Source organism: Diadema antillarum, unplaced genomic scaffold, assembly GCF_040938485.1.
Source record: "Diadema antillarum isolate AM-2024a unplaced genomic scaffold, OU_Dant_1.0 seq00000383_RagTag, whole genome shotgun sequence".
NCBI lineage: Eukaryota > Metazoa > Echinodermata > Echinoidea > Diadematoida > Diadematidae > Diadema > Diadema antillarum.
In genome coordinates this window covers 281,723-297,189 of record NW_027271381.1, presented here as the reverse complement: position 1 = coordinate 297,189, position 15,467 = coordinate 281,723, and the positions used below count along the sequence as shown (strand labels likewise).

The window sequence follows — 15,467 nt, the reverse complement described above, 5'->3', positions numbered from 1 at the left end:
TGGAATTTCCAACATCATTAGCAAAAAAAATCTCACCCACTTACTCTTGCTGGTAGATGCCACAAGCAAACACTGTTCTTGTCACAGAGTTCACATTCTGATATCTTTTCACAAGGCAACTAGAAACTGCCCTGGGCACTTACATTGTAGTTAAAAGCGGATTCACGGACCAGTTCAATTTCCCACCGTTGGACTTGCAGATGGCATGATAAGACATAGTATGCAAGAGTCCATTATGTCATTATGCGCAGGTGGGAAATGTCAGAATTAAGAGGGCTCAACTAATGGAGTCCTGATCTTTGAAAATCTCATGATACATTTACTATTCTATTATGGCCATAAAACAAGACTGCTGCTATCAGCAACACATAAATAAGCAAGTGTAATAAGTTAAAAAGCTATGCTACGATTCACAAATTGTCCTATGGATCAAACGCAATCACATATCAAAACATTCTATGACACATTGGATTTCAGTTACACATTTCTCCCGATTTCAATTTCTGATGGAAGCATTATAATCACACATTCACATAATACAGATGTTCAGTCTTTCTAATTAAATCACTTACACTAGACTTGGCATATTCAAGAACCAAATAATTTCAAATGCAACTATGAGCAATCAAATATGGCCAAGTCAGCTAACATAGCACTTGGATGTCATTCAACACAGATAGAAGCGAAAAAGAAGAATGAATATATACATACACATCATGACCATGAACATAAAGAAGCCAACATTAATCTCATCCCCAAAAATAGGCTGAAACTTCAAAAAAAAAAAAAAAAAATGCCCGCTCTCAACATCAGGAGTTACAAGGAACAGATAAAGGTAGTTCAAGAAAATGCAAGGATACATGAAGGGAAGAACATCAATTAGCATAATTTCAATATCCATATAGACATTCATAACAGTCTCCTATTTGCCTTGATATTTAAAAAGAGTCCTTATGCCTTGCAGTTATAAATGACTTTGACATTTGCCTCCATAGCTTTGAGATTGAATGACCAGAATGTTTAAAAAAAAATGACAACATGAAATCTTTGATTCCAATCATTCAGGAACTCGAGGTATATACTTCAAACATCTAACACTACCTTTTCATACATTGATCTGTCAGCAACAACTTAAAAAGTGATGTCCCATGCATACAAATTTTCCCTTTTAATATCACAAAAGGACACCTTAAGGCTGCATAATGACTAAAGGGCACTTATATATATATATATATATATATATATATCAAAACAGAAGGCATTATACATAGACAGTCTTGGTGGGCTTTTTGCAAAGATATTTCTATTTTTCTCCTTTTTTTTTTTCTAAACTGATCCCAAAGAGGAGCACAAATATTCAGCCCTAAGAGTACCAAGATGTATAAGTGCATTGCTCAGAAGCAATTGAAAAAAAGAAGACGAAATAGTAAAAACAACAACAACAACAACAAAACACTTCAACAAGGCAGAACTTACACTAATGACAACAGGAGCAGCACTGAAAGCACCATAGCCAACTGGGGGATTTTGTGTCAAATAATGCAATAGTGGTTTAAACTTCAAAACAAAACAAAAATCAGCAACTTTGATCATCACACTACTAAAATCTTGAACGAATGATATTCAGAATTTTCAAGGCAAAACTAAAAAAAAAAACAAAACAAAACAAAAATCAATCAAGGTGAGATTAATCATCCCATGCAAGACAAGTAAATATTGACATACATGTATAATCATGTCATCACTGACATAATATAAAACTCTACTTCAACAATTTCATAGAACACTTTATTACATTATCATCATAAAGAACATGTTTCAGCATACATAGCATATCTACTGATTGTTTTAATGATGCAATAAGTGCAGCACCTGCAATAAAAGCTTTCCTCCAACAACAAAGAGTTCTCTGTGCAAAAGCAATTAATGGGAACAGCGAACAGACCACCCAGACTTCCGAAACTTCTCCCGAACATGACCCTGGGGAATTTCATAAAGTGTGTTGTCTGACAAATTTGCCAGACAAATTTGCTCTCAGCCAATCAGATGCAAGGATTTCAGTAGCTTATCACAATATGTCACAAAAAAAAAATATCTGACAAAATGATTCATGAAATGCCCCCTGGTGTCCACGGGCCTGTTTCACAAAGCTCTAAAATCAATCCTATGTTCACTTCAGCTAATCTTGGGACAATTTTGGGGTCAATCAGTCCTCAGAATTTAGGAACTGTTCACTAAGCCATTTTGAAACAATATCTTGCATCCACCTTGCCATGTTCTAGAATATTATCATCTTGAATGTCTACACCGTATGTATCCTTCCCAACTAGATCTGATCTGAATCTGTCTGAACTCTGGGTTCATCGTTTGGTCTGAGGTAGTTCCCATATGTTAGTAAAACAAGACAAAGGTGAAATCCCAGATACAAAATTCAAATCCACCTCATCAATCCCATGCATGAGAAATGATGTTGGACTTAAGTGATGATCATCATGAAATTGATATCAATATCACCACAAAGCGTTTGTCTCTTTGTGATTAAAGCCCTCCATCTGACTAAAATGACTGACCAATGCTACACAAGCTCTCACAGTAAATGATAGTCATAAAGAAACAAAAATCATGAGAGCATTTCTTGAGAGCTTGCCATCTAGCAGTCATGATATGTGCATATATGTTGTTTGAAAAAATAAAGACAGAAAGCACACCAGTTTCAGCATTTCAAAACAATACAAATCCTGCAAAGTTCACTTGATATAAAAGATGAACATCAGAACTCAATTTTCATGTCTATAAACACACATATGAATACTAAATATATTTAACCTGTTCCATACTGAATTCTGAAATCCCCCCAGACTTAATACACATGCCACCAGCTTCCCGTATAGACGAGTTAAGTGCTGTTGAGGACATGAACTTACTGCTCAGAGATAGAGAGATACTGCTGTTTTGCCTAATTTTAAATGTCAAACGAAGTATTAAAAAACAAGCAAACAAAAAAGACATGGGATATATATTGGTATAAGCAGCCCTTGAAAATGGTTCCACACACATTAATCTTTATTACGGAAAAAAAAAAACAAGTGGCAAAGGCATCAAGGTATATAACATGACTTTGTAATATTCGACATTATGGTAGCAGCACAAAACTTCAGTCATTATGCACTCTGTAAATGTACTTCTTTTTTACTTCAGAGTGCTAAACAAACAAAACAAAACAAAACCACCAGAAATCTTACGTTAAATATCATACGAAACATACATCAAGCACAAACATTGAGAATCAGCACCAATTCTTGATATTCATGTCACAAGAGAAAAATATAAAATCATCAAAGAAACAAATATGTCAAGAGACATAAGTACAAGCTATTAAAATGGCCTTTTGCCCAAGTGGACTACAGGGCAAAGAGTTCACTTCTCAAGTCCACTGGTAACACTCAACTTTTTACCATTCACTTATAGCTAAACGAACAATAAGGGGCTTTATAACAAGTGATAAATAGGATATGCTTTTGAGATTGAACAGGATAGAAATATACTTTGCCTTGAGAGTTTCTGATTAGGCCTATAGGCAGAGGTGCCTCCTAAATAGTAGGCCTATAATTCACTGAGGAATGCAGCCTTAAAGTGAATAGTATTGTTGGAGGGACCGAGGCTCATAGTTTTACCAATAAACTCGATATTAGACAGAGTATAATCTTATTTACTCTACATTTTGGACCAAAAATTTTAATACAAGATGGAGAAAAAAAATATTAAGGCGAGAATTCATGTGGTGGATACAATGTTTCGGAGGGATCCTTCCAAGACCATACAAAGCAGTGCACAAAGACATCCCACCTGCTTTGTGACATCATTTCACAAACAATGAACTATTTGAAAAATGTCACCATAAAAAGTGACATCATGAACTAAATACGCTGTAGTATACCATGGAGTGTCAAACACACCAATATTCTGAAACAATTGAATAAATGCATATAATCACATGAAGCTCTTTCCTCCAATCACTAGAGGATACATTTTTTGATCCAAATACTGTAAAACCAGAATTATTCACTGCATGAAATTTGCAAATTGCCACTGGCATATTCAATGCATTAAGTATAAATAAGAACTTTCATGAGCGTTTTAACTTCGCGAATCTTGGCTCTTCGCAAAATTTGTCAAAATATCATGCACATGAAAATGTATGGTTTTACAGTAAACCGTATATAAGATGTAATAGGGAAGAGTAGTGAAAGTCCTTTGGATTAAACCAACATTTAACAGAACCATATACAAACTTTTATTTCAGAATACACTCACGCAGATAACATATTATGATATCTGTGACAGTGTTTAGATAATCTTTAGTATGGTGGGTAGGGTCTAAAATCTCTACATTTTCATCCAACTGAGGGAGACACAAAAATGCTTGAGCAATCAATGTAATTTTATTGTGAGGTAAGGCATTTCTCATGGCACGAAAACTCATTAATCATCATGACTGGTTCTTTTCAATACAAAATAAATCCACAGTAACTACAAATCTGCTGTGTGATTTGTATAGCATTATCTTAGTGACATACATACCGGTAGTATGGCATTCATAAATCACAAGTGAGCATGCTTCTATGGTGTTTATAATAAAAAGTAATTTCTCCTTGTCAAATCACCAAATACAATGTAAAAAAGAAGAAAAGAAAACAAGTTCCAAGGTCAATACTCTGTTCCCACTTGTCAAGATCCTATTAAGAAGATCATTACTGCACTGATTTTAACATCTTCCCTACAAATAATGTCTCGGATCCAGGGCGGGCCTTGTTAAAGACGATGGACATTGGGCTTCCTGCCAACCTGCTTCCTATTGATTCTGACATATCAAGGTTATCCACAGAGATAACACATGGCACACGTAGTTAAGCTTAAGCACCCAAGCATTAATGGCAGATCAAAGAAAACAGAATGAACACAATATGAAGAATGTACACAGTTTTAAGAAAGCTTTAATATTACAGAAATACTGATTGTCTTCAAAAGTACATGAAGATCCCACCCCCACCCACCAAAAAAAAAGAAAAAAAAAAGCTCTTGTCAAGGTGTTAGCCCCAAATCTGAATGGCAAAACATCACATTCCACCCTTATCTTATTGTACTCTTCCCCTACCCAAAATATGGTATGGAATGCAGCTATGATATGATATTTACTTTCTCTGTATGTAAACCCCTCTAAGACTTGCACAATGCCCAATTAAAGTCAACCTCTGGTCCTTACATATAAAATCTAGTAAGAGTTATCGCCAAAGTGCAGAGAATCATACAACTGGACATTCGTGTGGAACAACGCCCAAGAGCTCCTGTGACGACTCGAAAGCTACGTCCACACCATTGATTGTCAGCCTTCGTATACAGCCTTTGAAACTCACAGCTTCTGGATCGGACACTGCAAGAATGAGGAAGAAAAATGGAAAAGACTCTTAGAATTGTATATCAATTGCAAAATAGAACATTTTTTAGCCAGTGCCAAGGTTATGACTTCCTCCCCCCCCCCCTGCAAGATTTATCAGAGACTTCAGATAACATATACAGATGAAAAGGGATCTATGCTAATTAATAAATACTAGTGAATTCAATGAATTAAAAAAAAAATCAAAATAAATTAAAAACTAGCAGAACACATCAGTGAAACTGGGGGAAATTGGGACGAGCCATTTAAAAGAATTTCTAAAGCTTTGGGCAAGTCCATGCGTTATCATCGCTGGATGGGGAAGTTTCAACAGTTTAAGATGTCACAATACAATTCCACATTGTTACTTCCTAGCATAATGGCAGAGCTCTTTACTTACTCCTGCAGAACGCAGTGAGGCTGACATTACCCTAAACATACATCTGTAACAAGTGGAGGGAATGGGTATGTCACATAAGCTCTATACTGAGATTTCAACAACTTTATAAGAACTAATATCAAAGTGGATTGAACGGTATTCTTACAAACACTTAGTATGACCCTTCCTTGCAATTACAACCACAAAAAAAAAAGTAAAAAGATAATTGTTATCCCTTCTTGTCCTATGCTTGAATAAGAAAAACAAATATTTTTAGATTTTTGATGATTTCCTTCATCTGGCAATCAGTTGAGAAATATCAAATGTGTAAAATGGATTGCCCAACCACTGTCGAATAGTTAACAGGGTTCTTGTGTGGGCACAGACAGGGACCAATACTTAAGACCCTGATCCAATGGCTTTGCTTCCTGTGGTGAGAAGGGGCTGGCATTGCCAGAAACCTTAAGGTGCTAGAAAGGTTAATGCAGGGGCAAAAACAAGGAGAGTGACTCACAAGGATTTCCACCCACAAAGAAAGAGTAGCGCTCTTCTTCTGGAAACATCAGGGTACCCCGCAGGTTGTTCGCCATGACACCGTCCACCGCCAGCTTCCAGAGACCCTCGTTTTCCATCACCAGCACGGTATGCCATTCGTGGTCACACACCGTGAAGTTGTCGCCGTCGCCGAAGCTGATGTCCGCCATCCTGCGCCCAGTAAAGAGCTTCAGAAGCACCTATGTTGGTGAGGAGGAAAAAACAAAAACAATGAAGGCATAGTAAGAAATCATCAAAGCAGAGGGGTGAAGATGTGCTATAAAATCATTCAGAGCAAATATATGCATTGTAAAGTACTGTAGAACACAATATTTTCGTGGCATGAAATTTTTGCGAATTGGAGCTGTAATTCTGAAATTGAAGGAAGGCATCGATTTTTTGGTTTTCAATGGTGCTAACTCTTCAAGCACCTTTTTAAAATTGAAATGAATGAAAAAACAATCCTCTGTGAGTTACATGTTCACATTCAGTCAACCTTGCCTACGTGGACCTTGCTCAAGTTTAAAAATTGGTGAAGTCAAAGAAAATTCCACCCCTGGGTGGAGAATATGAATGTGGCAATCTACTGTGTTAATAAAAATTCAGTTAAGTCAAAGGATTTTCTCGGATGCCTTTGGATTACATTTAGGTGACTGTATGAAATTCAGGAGTTACCAATAGGAATGGAATAACATGGCTTCTACCTTTGACTTTGAGCTGAGAAAGAGATAGGAAGATTTTGAATGCAAAGTAGACTTACCTGGTCCTCTACCAACTGCAGTGATATTCCAACTCCGTCAGGATTGGTGCCGGCAAATAGGACGCCCTCTCTCAGCGTTGTGCGGAAGGTAACAATGAACTCAAAGTTTGCTCCAATCGTTTGATCCTCAGCTGTTGTAAAACAATACATTATGCATATAAGTTTATCACTGGATGACAGCAAAACAAAGAGAAACAAATGATCACAAAATTTAATATGAGAAGTATACAGACAAAAAATGCTGCTATGATCAGAAATGGTAAGAATCTTTCTTCTGAACAATTGTGCTTTGTTATTGTTTTTGTCTTGTAATTATAATGAAAGTGAGAAGACCACACAGTGGAAAATCAACAATTTGCGAAAATGTTTGATTGACTGTCATTCAATAAATGTCTGTACACGAGAATCAGTGTGCACAGTTGTGCAATATGTGGTCCTGAGTTTTTTAAGAACATGAAATAAATTCAGCCTAACTCATTCTAAGCGAATTGGATTTTGATCTGTCAAGTTCTTCAATGCAACAACCTGACTGCTGTTCCAACCACAGAAATTTTAACTGATGAAAGACATCAAAATAAGTGCTTGGATATGCAGAATCAGTTGGTACACTGTATTTGCTTGATAATGCCAAGGAGATCCAACTACTATCAATGTATATTTCAAGAATTATCCTGGCGAAAAACTTCAGTCTACTTGCCACTGGTTCCAAACTCAGTAACTCACTACATTACTCACTGGTATGTAGCACAGAAGGGTGGAACTTGAATATTGTAAGACTGCCTGAACTAATTACCCACTTTGGTCAGGGTCAACCTAGCTGACAAGACGTGGAATGCTTTCTAAAACAGGAGCACATAAAGAATGAGAATTTGATTCGGTAGTGGCTAGTTGTTTGAAATTTACCTAGGAGAGCATGCCCGATTCCCTGAAAATAATTTCCAGACTCAATGTTGGTGTAGCAGGTGAAGACGCCATAGGAATTGTTGGACTTTGTCGTCAGATCAACCTCAATGGTATTGAGCTGAAACTTCCTGATACACCCATCAAAGCTTGTCTGTGGATGACAAATATTGCAATGGAAAAAAAAAAGAAATGATAAACAATGAGAAGATAGATAGGTAAGAAGGCAGCTGAGTAGAATGAATGAGTGCATCGTAAGTAATTCTGGGCCCTGTTTTATGAAGAGCTAGAATTGATTATATAGCTGATTTCAACTGTAAGTTTATGGCAGCCTGTGCGGAAAGGAAAATGGAAATCGATTTTATCTTTTGATAAAACAGGGCCAAATGTACGAGGATGTCAACGTTTCCTTGTGGTTCCTTCTCTGTGACAATCAATCAATCAATCAATCAATCAATCAATCAATCAATCAATCAATCAATCAATCAATCAATCAATCAATGTCAATCAACCAATCAATGTCAATCACATACAGTGTACAAATGAAGGTGGATTACTTCCCTTGTAAACCACATTGGTGCCAAATGTACTTTACTGTAATTTGTGCAGCTGTTTTATGAGCATTTAACTTTAACCCTTTCTCAGCCTAACTTACAAAGCTGTTTCATCAGCATTCAATATTCATCCCCACTTGACCCAGCCCACTCTGGTAAAGCAATGTGCCTAATCCCAACAGGAATACCATGTTGACGGAATAGGGATCGAGGGATTAGATAATCTCTATATCCATTGACAATCAATTTTCAGACATTTGTGCCAATCGGCAAAAAAAGCACCCCAGCATGAGCACAAAATGGTGAACAAGGCACAATATGTCGGCTGAGATTCAGAAGGGCACTACTGCATTCCAAGATTTGAGTGTAAATAAAAATGAAACAATCAATATTCATGAAATAAAAAGTTTATTCAATCAAAAGAGCGTAGATTATAAAGCATTGTTCGAGATCCAATCACCCTGTGAATTAGCATTCTCATGGTTTTGACTTTTTTTTAATTCAACTGAATTCTTTTTTGAATTTTACTGAAACTGAAATTCAATTTGAAATTGACATCATATAAGAGATCAAACTCTACACTGTGATACCAATGTCAATACCCCCAAAACTGTGATAATGCCCTTCTGCTTCTCAAGCAATGAATATATCATCAGTCTTCCCAAAACTCAGCCTTACCATATAATTGAGTCAATCCACTAGCATGACAGGAGGCACAAATTTACACACATGCCAGGGTAATACATTAAAGGTTATAAGGATTATATAACCCCAATTTATGGATGGGTAGCTTCAAAACAACTGCACCCACTGGCCTAGAGAGAGCAAACCAGCCAGATGCGCCAATGCTGGGCGCAACATACATGACGTCAGTGAGAATTGTGAAACCCTTGCATTTCTCACCGTATCAAGATACTCTGAGTCCTTATTTGGTGGGAGTCCTCCGATGTATATTGGTGATTCAATGTTTAGTCGCTTCTTGCCATTGTCAAACTTCTTCCTCTTGCGCTTAGTCCCATCCACTTGTAGTGATGCGGTCTTCCTGTTCCGGGAAACCTCAATCTGTATAGGAGTGAAAGATGTTTGAATGCAGAAATTGAAGACAGAAGCAGCCGGTATGCTGTGAATAGTTTTATTGAGAACTTATTTCATTGCATACTACCAGATGATAATCACTTGTAATTTTATTTAATTAACTAGTTAATTAGTTAACTTAATTAACTCTCTAACAACATGGTTTTTTTATGGGCACTGTATTGTTTGTAATAAAGTTTTGTTCTATCAGCCTGCCACGGCTTTGTGCCAAATCACAAAACACTGAAGATGATTTACACGTATGACAAAGACTAACAATAAGAATCCATTCAGTTTGATGAACGACAGTGTTTCAATTCCAGGCTTACTGTTAAAAAAGAGAATCTGTAAATTTTTTTTTGGACATATCCAAACAGTTTTGCTTGTAGTATACCCTCTTATTGGAACAATGATGTCCGCCGCCCACAGCACTGTAGTAGACAAACGTGAACTCCAGGAAACTCTTGCAGAGTTGGATACCATCTATAATTTTAAACCCTATATTTTGCGATTCCTTAATCACACACAATGAGTGAAAGAAGGCAAACTGAAATATGAGACACCAACCAGTAATGAAGCACTGTTATTGGATGTGCATGGCCATAAAGTATGACTTAAAAATGTATGTATGTAACCTACTATTGTCTGATCATGTCACCAGTACATGATTTCCACAGAACTGCAAAACATGAAACATTTGTGGCGTGAACCTTTCACAGATGGCCTTTTTTGCGGCACAAAACTTTCGCAAACTGTCACTGGTGAAGCATTGTTTTGACAAAACCTTTTGTGTTCATTTTAATTTCACGAATTCTTGGCTCCTCACCACATACGTGAAAGTTACATGTGCTTGAGAAAATGTCTGGTTTTACAGTAATCACTGCAGTCCATAGTCAATGGGTTGCCATGGCACCCTTCTGGTGGGAGGGGCTAAACAAACACAACAGCCATGAATGGCAACCAAAGTGGGACTTACTGTGTGCCAGAGTCCATCGTCGATGACGAAGTCGGAATCGAGTAAGGTGGGTGAGTTTCCAATCTTGATGTAGAGGAGAACAAAGCCGTTCATGAGTTGCAGGGCCGCCGAGTACTTCTCATTGCTGTTGGCCATGTAGAAAATGAGGCCTTCTTTTTCTACCGTCTTCAACTCTATGGTGATTTCAAATCTATCAAAGAGAAAGAAACAGGAAGGAGTAGAAGATTAAAAGTTGGGAATGAACATGTGCAAGTAAATTGTTTCCATGGTAACAGAATGTAAAGAACAGTGTTTATTTCTCTTAAAAGCTGAACAGCAAAAGTAGGTGTTGAATGGTACAGGTTAAGGGGGTTAAAGAATTTTAATACTTCATTCCAATTTCCAGGAACCGAAGTGTCCTCACCTGTAGTTTCCACGACAGCCAAGATTGAAGCACTCAACACCGAGCTACAAGAATCAACTGTCAATTCCACTTGTTAAATATGCTTCATCAAACATCCCCAGGAGGAATACAAGAACACATATACTTATCCTACTTGAAAACCTCCAGTGTGTCTCTTTGGAGGCATGCAGTTAATTGCATTTTTTAATGCATCCGTATACAGTTTTGTGCCTGTCATTTGTGCAAAATATAAACACGCTGTAAGTACAGCACTTCACTTTAATGAAAACTGCATCAACACAAAAAGCTGACAGCAGTCTAAATGTACGGCATGATGTCTTCAAATGAGGTCAATGACCTTGCAGTGTGACAAGTTGTATATACGTATGCTTGAGGCAAACCATACGATCCATTTTTAAATGGACCTGTTTCCTGACAGGTACATTTAAAGGGAAAACATAGTTTCCATATATGCCTGCAGAATTGTCGAGTTGAGCTCTAAAATGTACATATACTGAAGAAATGTGTGAAGTAACGATTTAATTACGCAATTTCAATGGGTAATGACAAAAATGCAACATATATGAACCAAAAATGTTTGCCGGAAGTACTACGTACACAGTTTCAAAGCTTACTCAAATGTGGTTATACTGCATAATTCTTAATACTGTAAAAGTGGACTTTTTTCGCCGTGTTGAAATTTTTGCACATTTTGCGCAACCAGAAACTAGCGCGAAAATAAAAGCATGTTAATATTTTTGTTTGCTATACGTTCCAGTAGTTGATGTCTTGATTCCGCGAAATTAAAAACATGTGAAACTCTTTCTACCCAGCTGAGCGCGAAAAATTAGTCGTGCAAAAATATCCACTTTTACAGTAATGGATTATTATGTTAATAGATAAATCGAGTCACAGCAGTATCAAGTAATCTACCACACTACTGTAAATCTCATGCAGCTTGTTGGAAAAAAACGATATCACTGCTGAGCATGATCAATCATCATTGATACATACAATCAAAATAATCAAATCAAATCAAATCAATCAATAAGATGTTTTTTTTTTCTCCAATCTCTTCGGTAGGCCCATATGTTTTCCCCCTCTAATCAAGACCCTGGCACTTGTACAGCCTCAGACTGCTCAAGAAGAAAGAGAAGGAAGCACTCCAAGATGCATATGTCATCATGAAGCCATCTGGACTATGTAGCTCTTCTGTAATTATACATTCAATCCTGCTGATTAGCTGTCTTGTTTTGAACCTTTTTTTTTTGCATGTGTGTGTGTGTGTGTGCCCTGCACAGTGCATAACAAGAGAGCTTTTAGAATTTCTGATGAGAATGAGAATGTTTGACAATGATTTAAAACAAAAAACATGTATCTCTTCCATTAAGACTCACCACAATATATATCAATTCTTGAGTAAAATGTTCATACATAATGGTAAGGTTACTGTTGGTCATTTGTCTCACTATATCATCCTTTTTTAAAAACCCTTTCTGTACATGGCATCGCACATATTTCTTGGTGTTGACCATTTGTCTTGGATGACCTTTACCCAAGACTTAGCTAGGCATGGTCAGATAAATATCATACCATCACTTGCGAACTCTTTTTCTCTGGAGACATGCCCTAACACTACAATGTACAATCCCTCAATTTTAGATGATATATATATATTTTTTTAATTTATTTATTTTTTTTTAAGGCTAAAGGTTTTTAGGTAACTGAAACTGATGTTTATCACCCTACCATTCTGGATAGGTCAAGAATAATGGTATCTGGACCCAAATTTGTGGCATTACCAAACTTGTTATGAGATTGTCCTGATTGTTTTGACCAAGCAACACTCTAGTAGGAGTGAAGTCATACATGGCAAAAAATCAAATCTGCCTCCTTGCGGGATTCACTGATGAACAATGGAAGCTTGAAACACTCCCACCCCAAGATTCTTTGTATGCATGAAATGATGAACAGCAGACGATCAAAACACTCCCATCCCAAGATTCTTCGTACACATGAAAAAGAGTCTGCCATTTATAATATAGATAACGCTCTGGTGTATACTCTCGTACTGTTTACCTTTGGGAGCAGTGATTTTGAACAATGTTCAAGATATCACATTTAATGCATATGTGTAAGTCAGTTGTATCACAAAACATCCTACAATGCAAAAATTTTGCAATAAAGCCTAAAATATAAGGAGATACGTAACACTCCTTTTCTCAATAAACCATACCTGTAGACGGTTTAGTCTAGAAAATTTTTTATCATACTTATTGTTCACATTTTGTATACCGGTATTTAACAATACTTAACATTAATTATTGATTAAACTTTTTACATTGGTTGTTCCTATCACTAACTCACACTTTAGAACTATTCTGAAGCACTAAAGTTGGGTTTTTGTGTTATCTGCAAATGGTAAATCATCCCTTTAATTTTGCACTCGCAAATCTGCTTCTTTTTTTTGTGTCCATGAGATATAAAGATTCCTCCTTGCCTCACATTCATCCCAGCCTAATCTCTTCTCTGACATGAACCAGTAGCATATTAGTTATATATTGTTGATCTGTAATGTATTAAAATTCATTATGGATATTTCTTTCTAGCAGCCTAGGAATGAGCCCTTTTAACCCGTTGAAGACGGACTGATTTTGCTACAACACGCATTTCCCATAGACCCTTGTCTGAGTATACTCGGGACTCATCCTCAACGGGTTATTAATTAAAGTTTCTTTGGCAGTTAAACTGTATAAGCACAAATGCATATAACACCACATGTCACCAACAGTGGTGTCAAGGTTGCACTTTATTGCAAAAATTTGATACGATCAATCGTTATCGTTACTGCTCCCAGCATGCCAGAGATTCGTGTCATGTCAATATCGGCAGACGACACCGAGATGCCGTCAATGGACCGAGTTTGTCAAAATCGTATTAATCTTCTCAGCATCTATTGTCAGTTGGGTGGGACTTTGCAGATCGATGAAGACTGTGCTATGAAGTTTTCATTTACATCATCACATACCTGTCTCTCATCATCACTTAAAGGTCCTGTTTACCTTTCGGAACAGTGATTAAAAAAATTATAAAGATATCACATTTGATGCATATGTGTAGGTCTATTGTATCACAAAACATCCTACCATATAAAATTTTTTGCAATAAAGCCTGAAATATAAGGAGATATCAGTATTTTTCTCAATAAACCGTAACTGTAGACGGTTTAGTCTGGAAACATTTTTATTACAACTATTGTTAACATTTTGTGTATTTAGCAATACTTAAAGGACAAGTTCACCTTCAAAAAACATAAGGATTGAGAGAATGCAACAATGTTAGTAGAACACATCAGTGAAAGTTTGAGGAAAATTGGACAATCGATGCAAAAGTTATGAATTTTTAAAATTTTTGTGTTGGAACCGCTGGATGAGGAGACTACTACAGCTTGTGAGTCATATGCGTACAACAGTATAAAGAAAATATAAAGAAAATTCAACATATTTTCACTTTTTTCACATAATAAAAAAGCACTTGACTTGGCTCTTTCTAAAAGCAGGGGGAATAATATTACCCATAACATTTGTCGGTAACGAGTCGGGGGAATGTGAACTTTTTTCATAAGATAAAATTTTGTGAAATTCTCTTTATATTTTCCTTATATTGTTGTACGCATGTGACATCTAAGTTATTCACACACTGCAGTAGTCTTCTCATCCAGCGGTTACGGCACAAAAACTTCAAAAATGCATAACTTTTGAACGGATTGTCCGATTTTCCTCAAACTTTCAATGATGTGTTCTACTAATATTGCTACATTCTCTCAATCCTTATGTTTATGAAGGTGAACTTGTCCTTTAACGTCGATTATATGGATTCAAATTTTTACAGTAGTTGTTTCTATCCCTAACTCACATTTTAGAACTACTTTAAAGCACTAATGCTGGGTTTTTGTTTCTTCTGCAAATGGTAAATTATGCCTTTAAAGCTGCTGATCTGAGATTTTCATTGTGGGCGAATTCAAATCAGACATGTGCTAGCTGTGCGTGCAGGCGGTGCACAGGTACACCTGTAATCAAGATGTTTTACAAGTAGGACACGTACGCCAAGATGACACACAAGCAAGGAAGCTTAAAGACGTCATCATTAATCACCGATTCACGTACATGTATTTCTGCACGCCATCAGAATCTTTCAAAGTACTTCTGATTAAACTTTTTTCTGGGGGTGGACTTTGGGTGGAAGATGGCATCATTAAATAACTCCTGCCAAAAAAGCCAAACCAACAGGAAAGTTGATGACATTGCTTGTAGATGAGATGCAACACTATAACAACACACTGTGCTCTGTGGTAATGATCATGGTACCAGCCCCATCTGTTTCTTCATCACCATCCATTGTTATCTAATGCCAGCAAGCTTGAGATATGCAATAGATGCAATCATATCTTTCACTCCCTATTGTTTTTTGTCCC

General features: G+C 36.7%; 1 protein-coding gene across 1 annotated transcript; it reads right to left on the bottom strand.

Moving 5' to 3' along the window:
* Positions 1 to 5,154: 5,154 nt before the first annotated feature.
* On the bottom strand, positions 5,155 to 10,746 carry LOC139731705 (laminin subunit alpha-4-like). Its single transcript, XM_071642585.1, has 6 exons — positions 10,612 to 10,746; positions 9,465 to 9,623; positions 8,011 to 8,161; positions 7,108 to 7,238; positions 6,328 to 6,547; positions 5,155 to 5,431 (listed from the first exon to the last, which is right to left on the bottom strand). Exons 1-6 carry the CDS (start codon positions 10,744 to 10,746, stop codon positions 5,304 to 5,306), a joined length of 924 nt encoding a protein of 307 aa, XP_071498686.1. The 3' UTR covers positions 5,155 to 5,303.
* Between the last annotated feature and the right edge of the window lie 4,721 nt (positions 10,747 to 15,467).

Excerpts from the sequence above, each read along its gene's own strand:
- LOC139731705 (XM_071642585.1), bottom strand. The coding sequence starts at position 10,746 with ATGGCCAACAGCAATGAGAAGTACTCGGCGGCCCTGCAACTCATGAAC. Across the intron at positions 9,624-10,611 it reads ACGATGGACTCTGGCACACA|ATTGAGGTTTCCCGGAACAG; the intron begins GTAAGTCCCACT and ends ACTCCTATACAG. Across the intron at positions 5,432-6,327 it reads CTTTGTGGGTGGAAATCCTT|TGTCCGATCCAGAAGCTGTG; the intron begins GTGAGTCACTCT and ends TCATTCTTGCAG.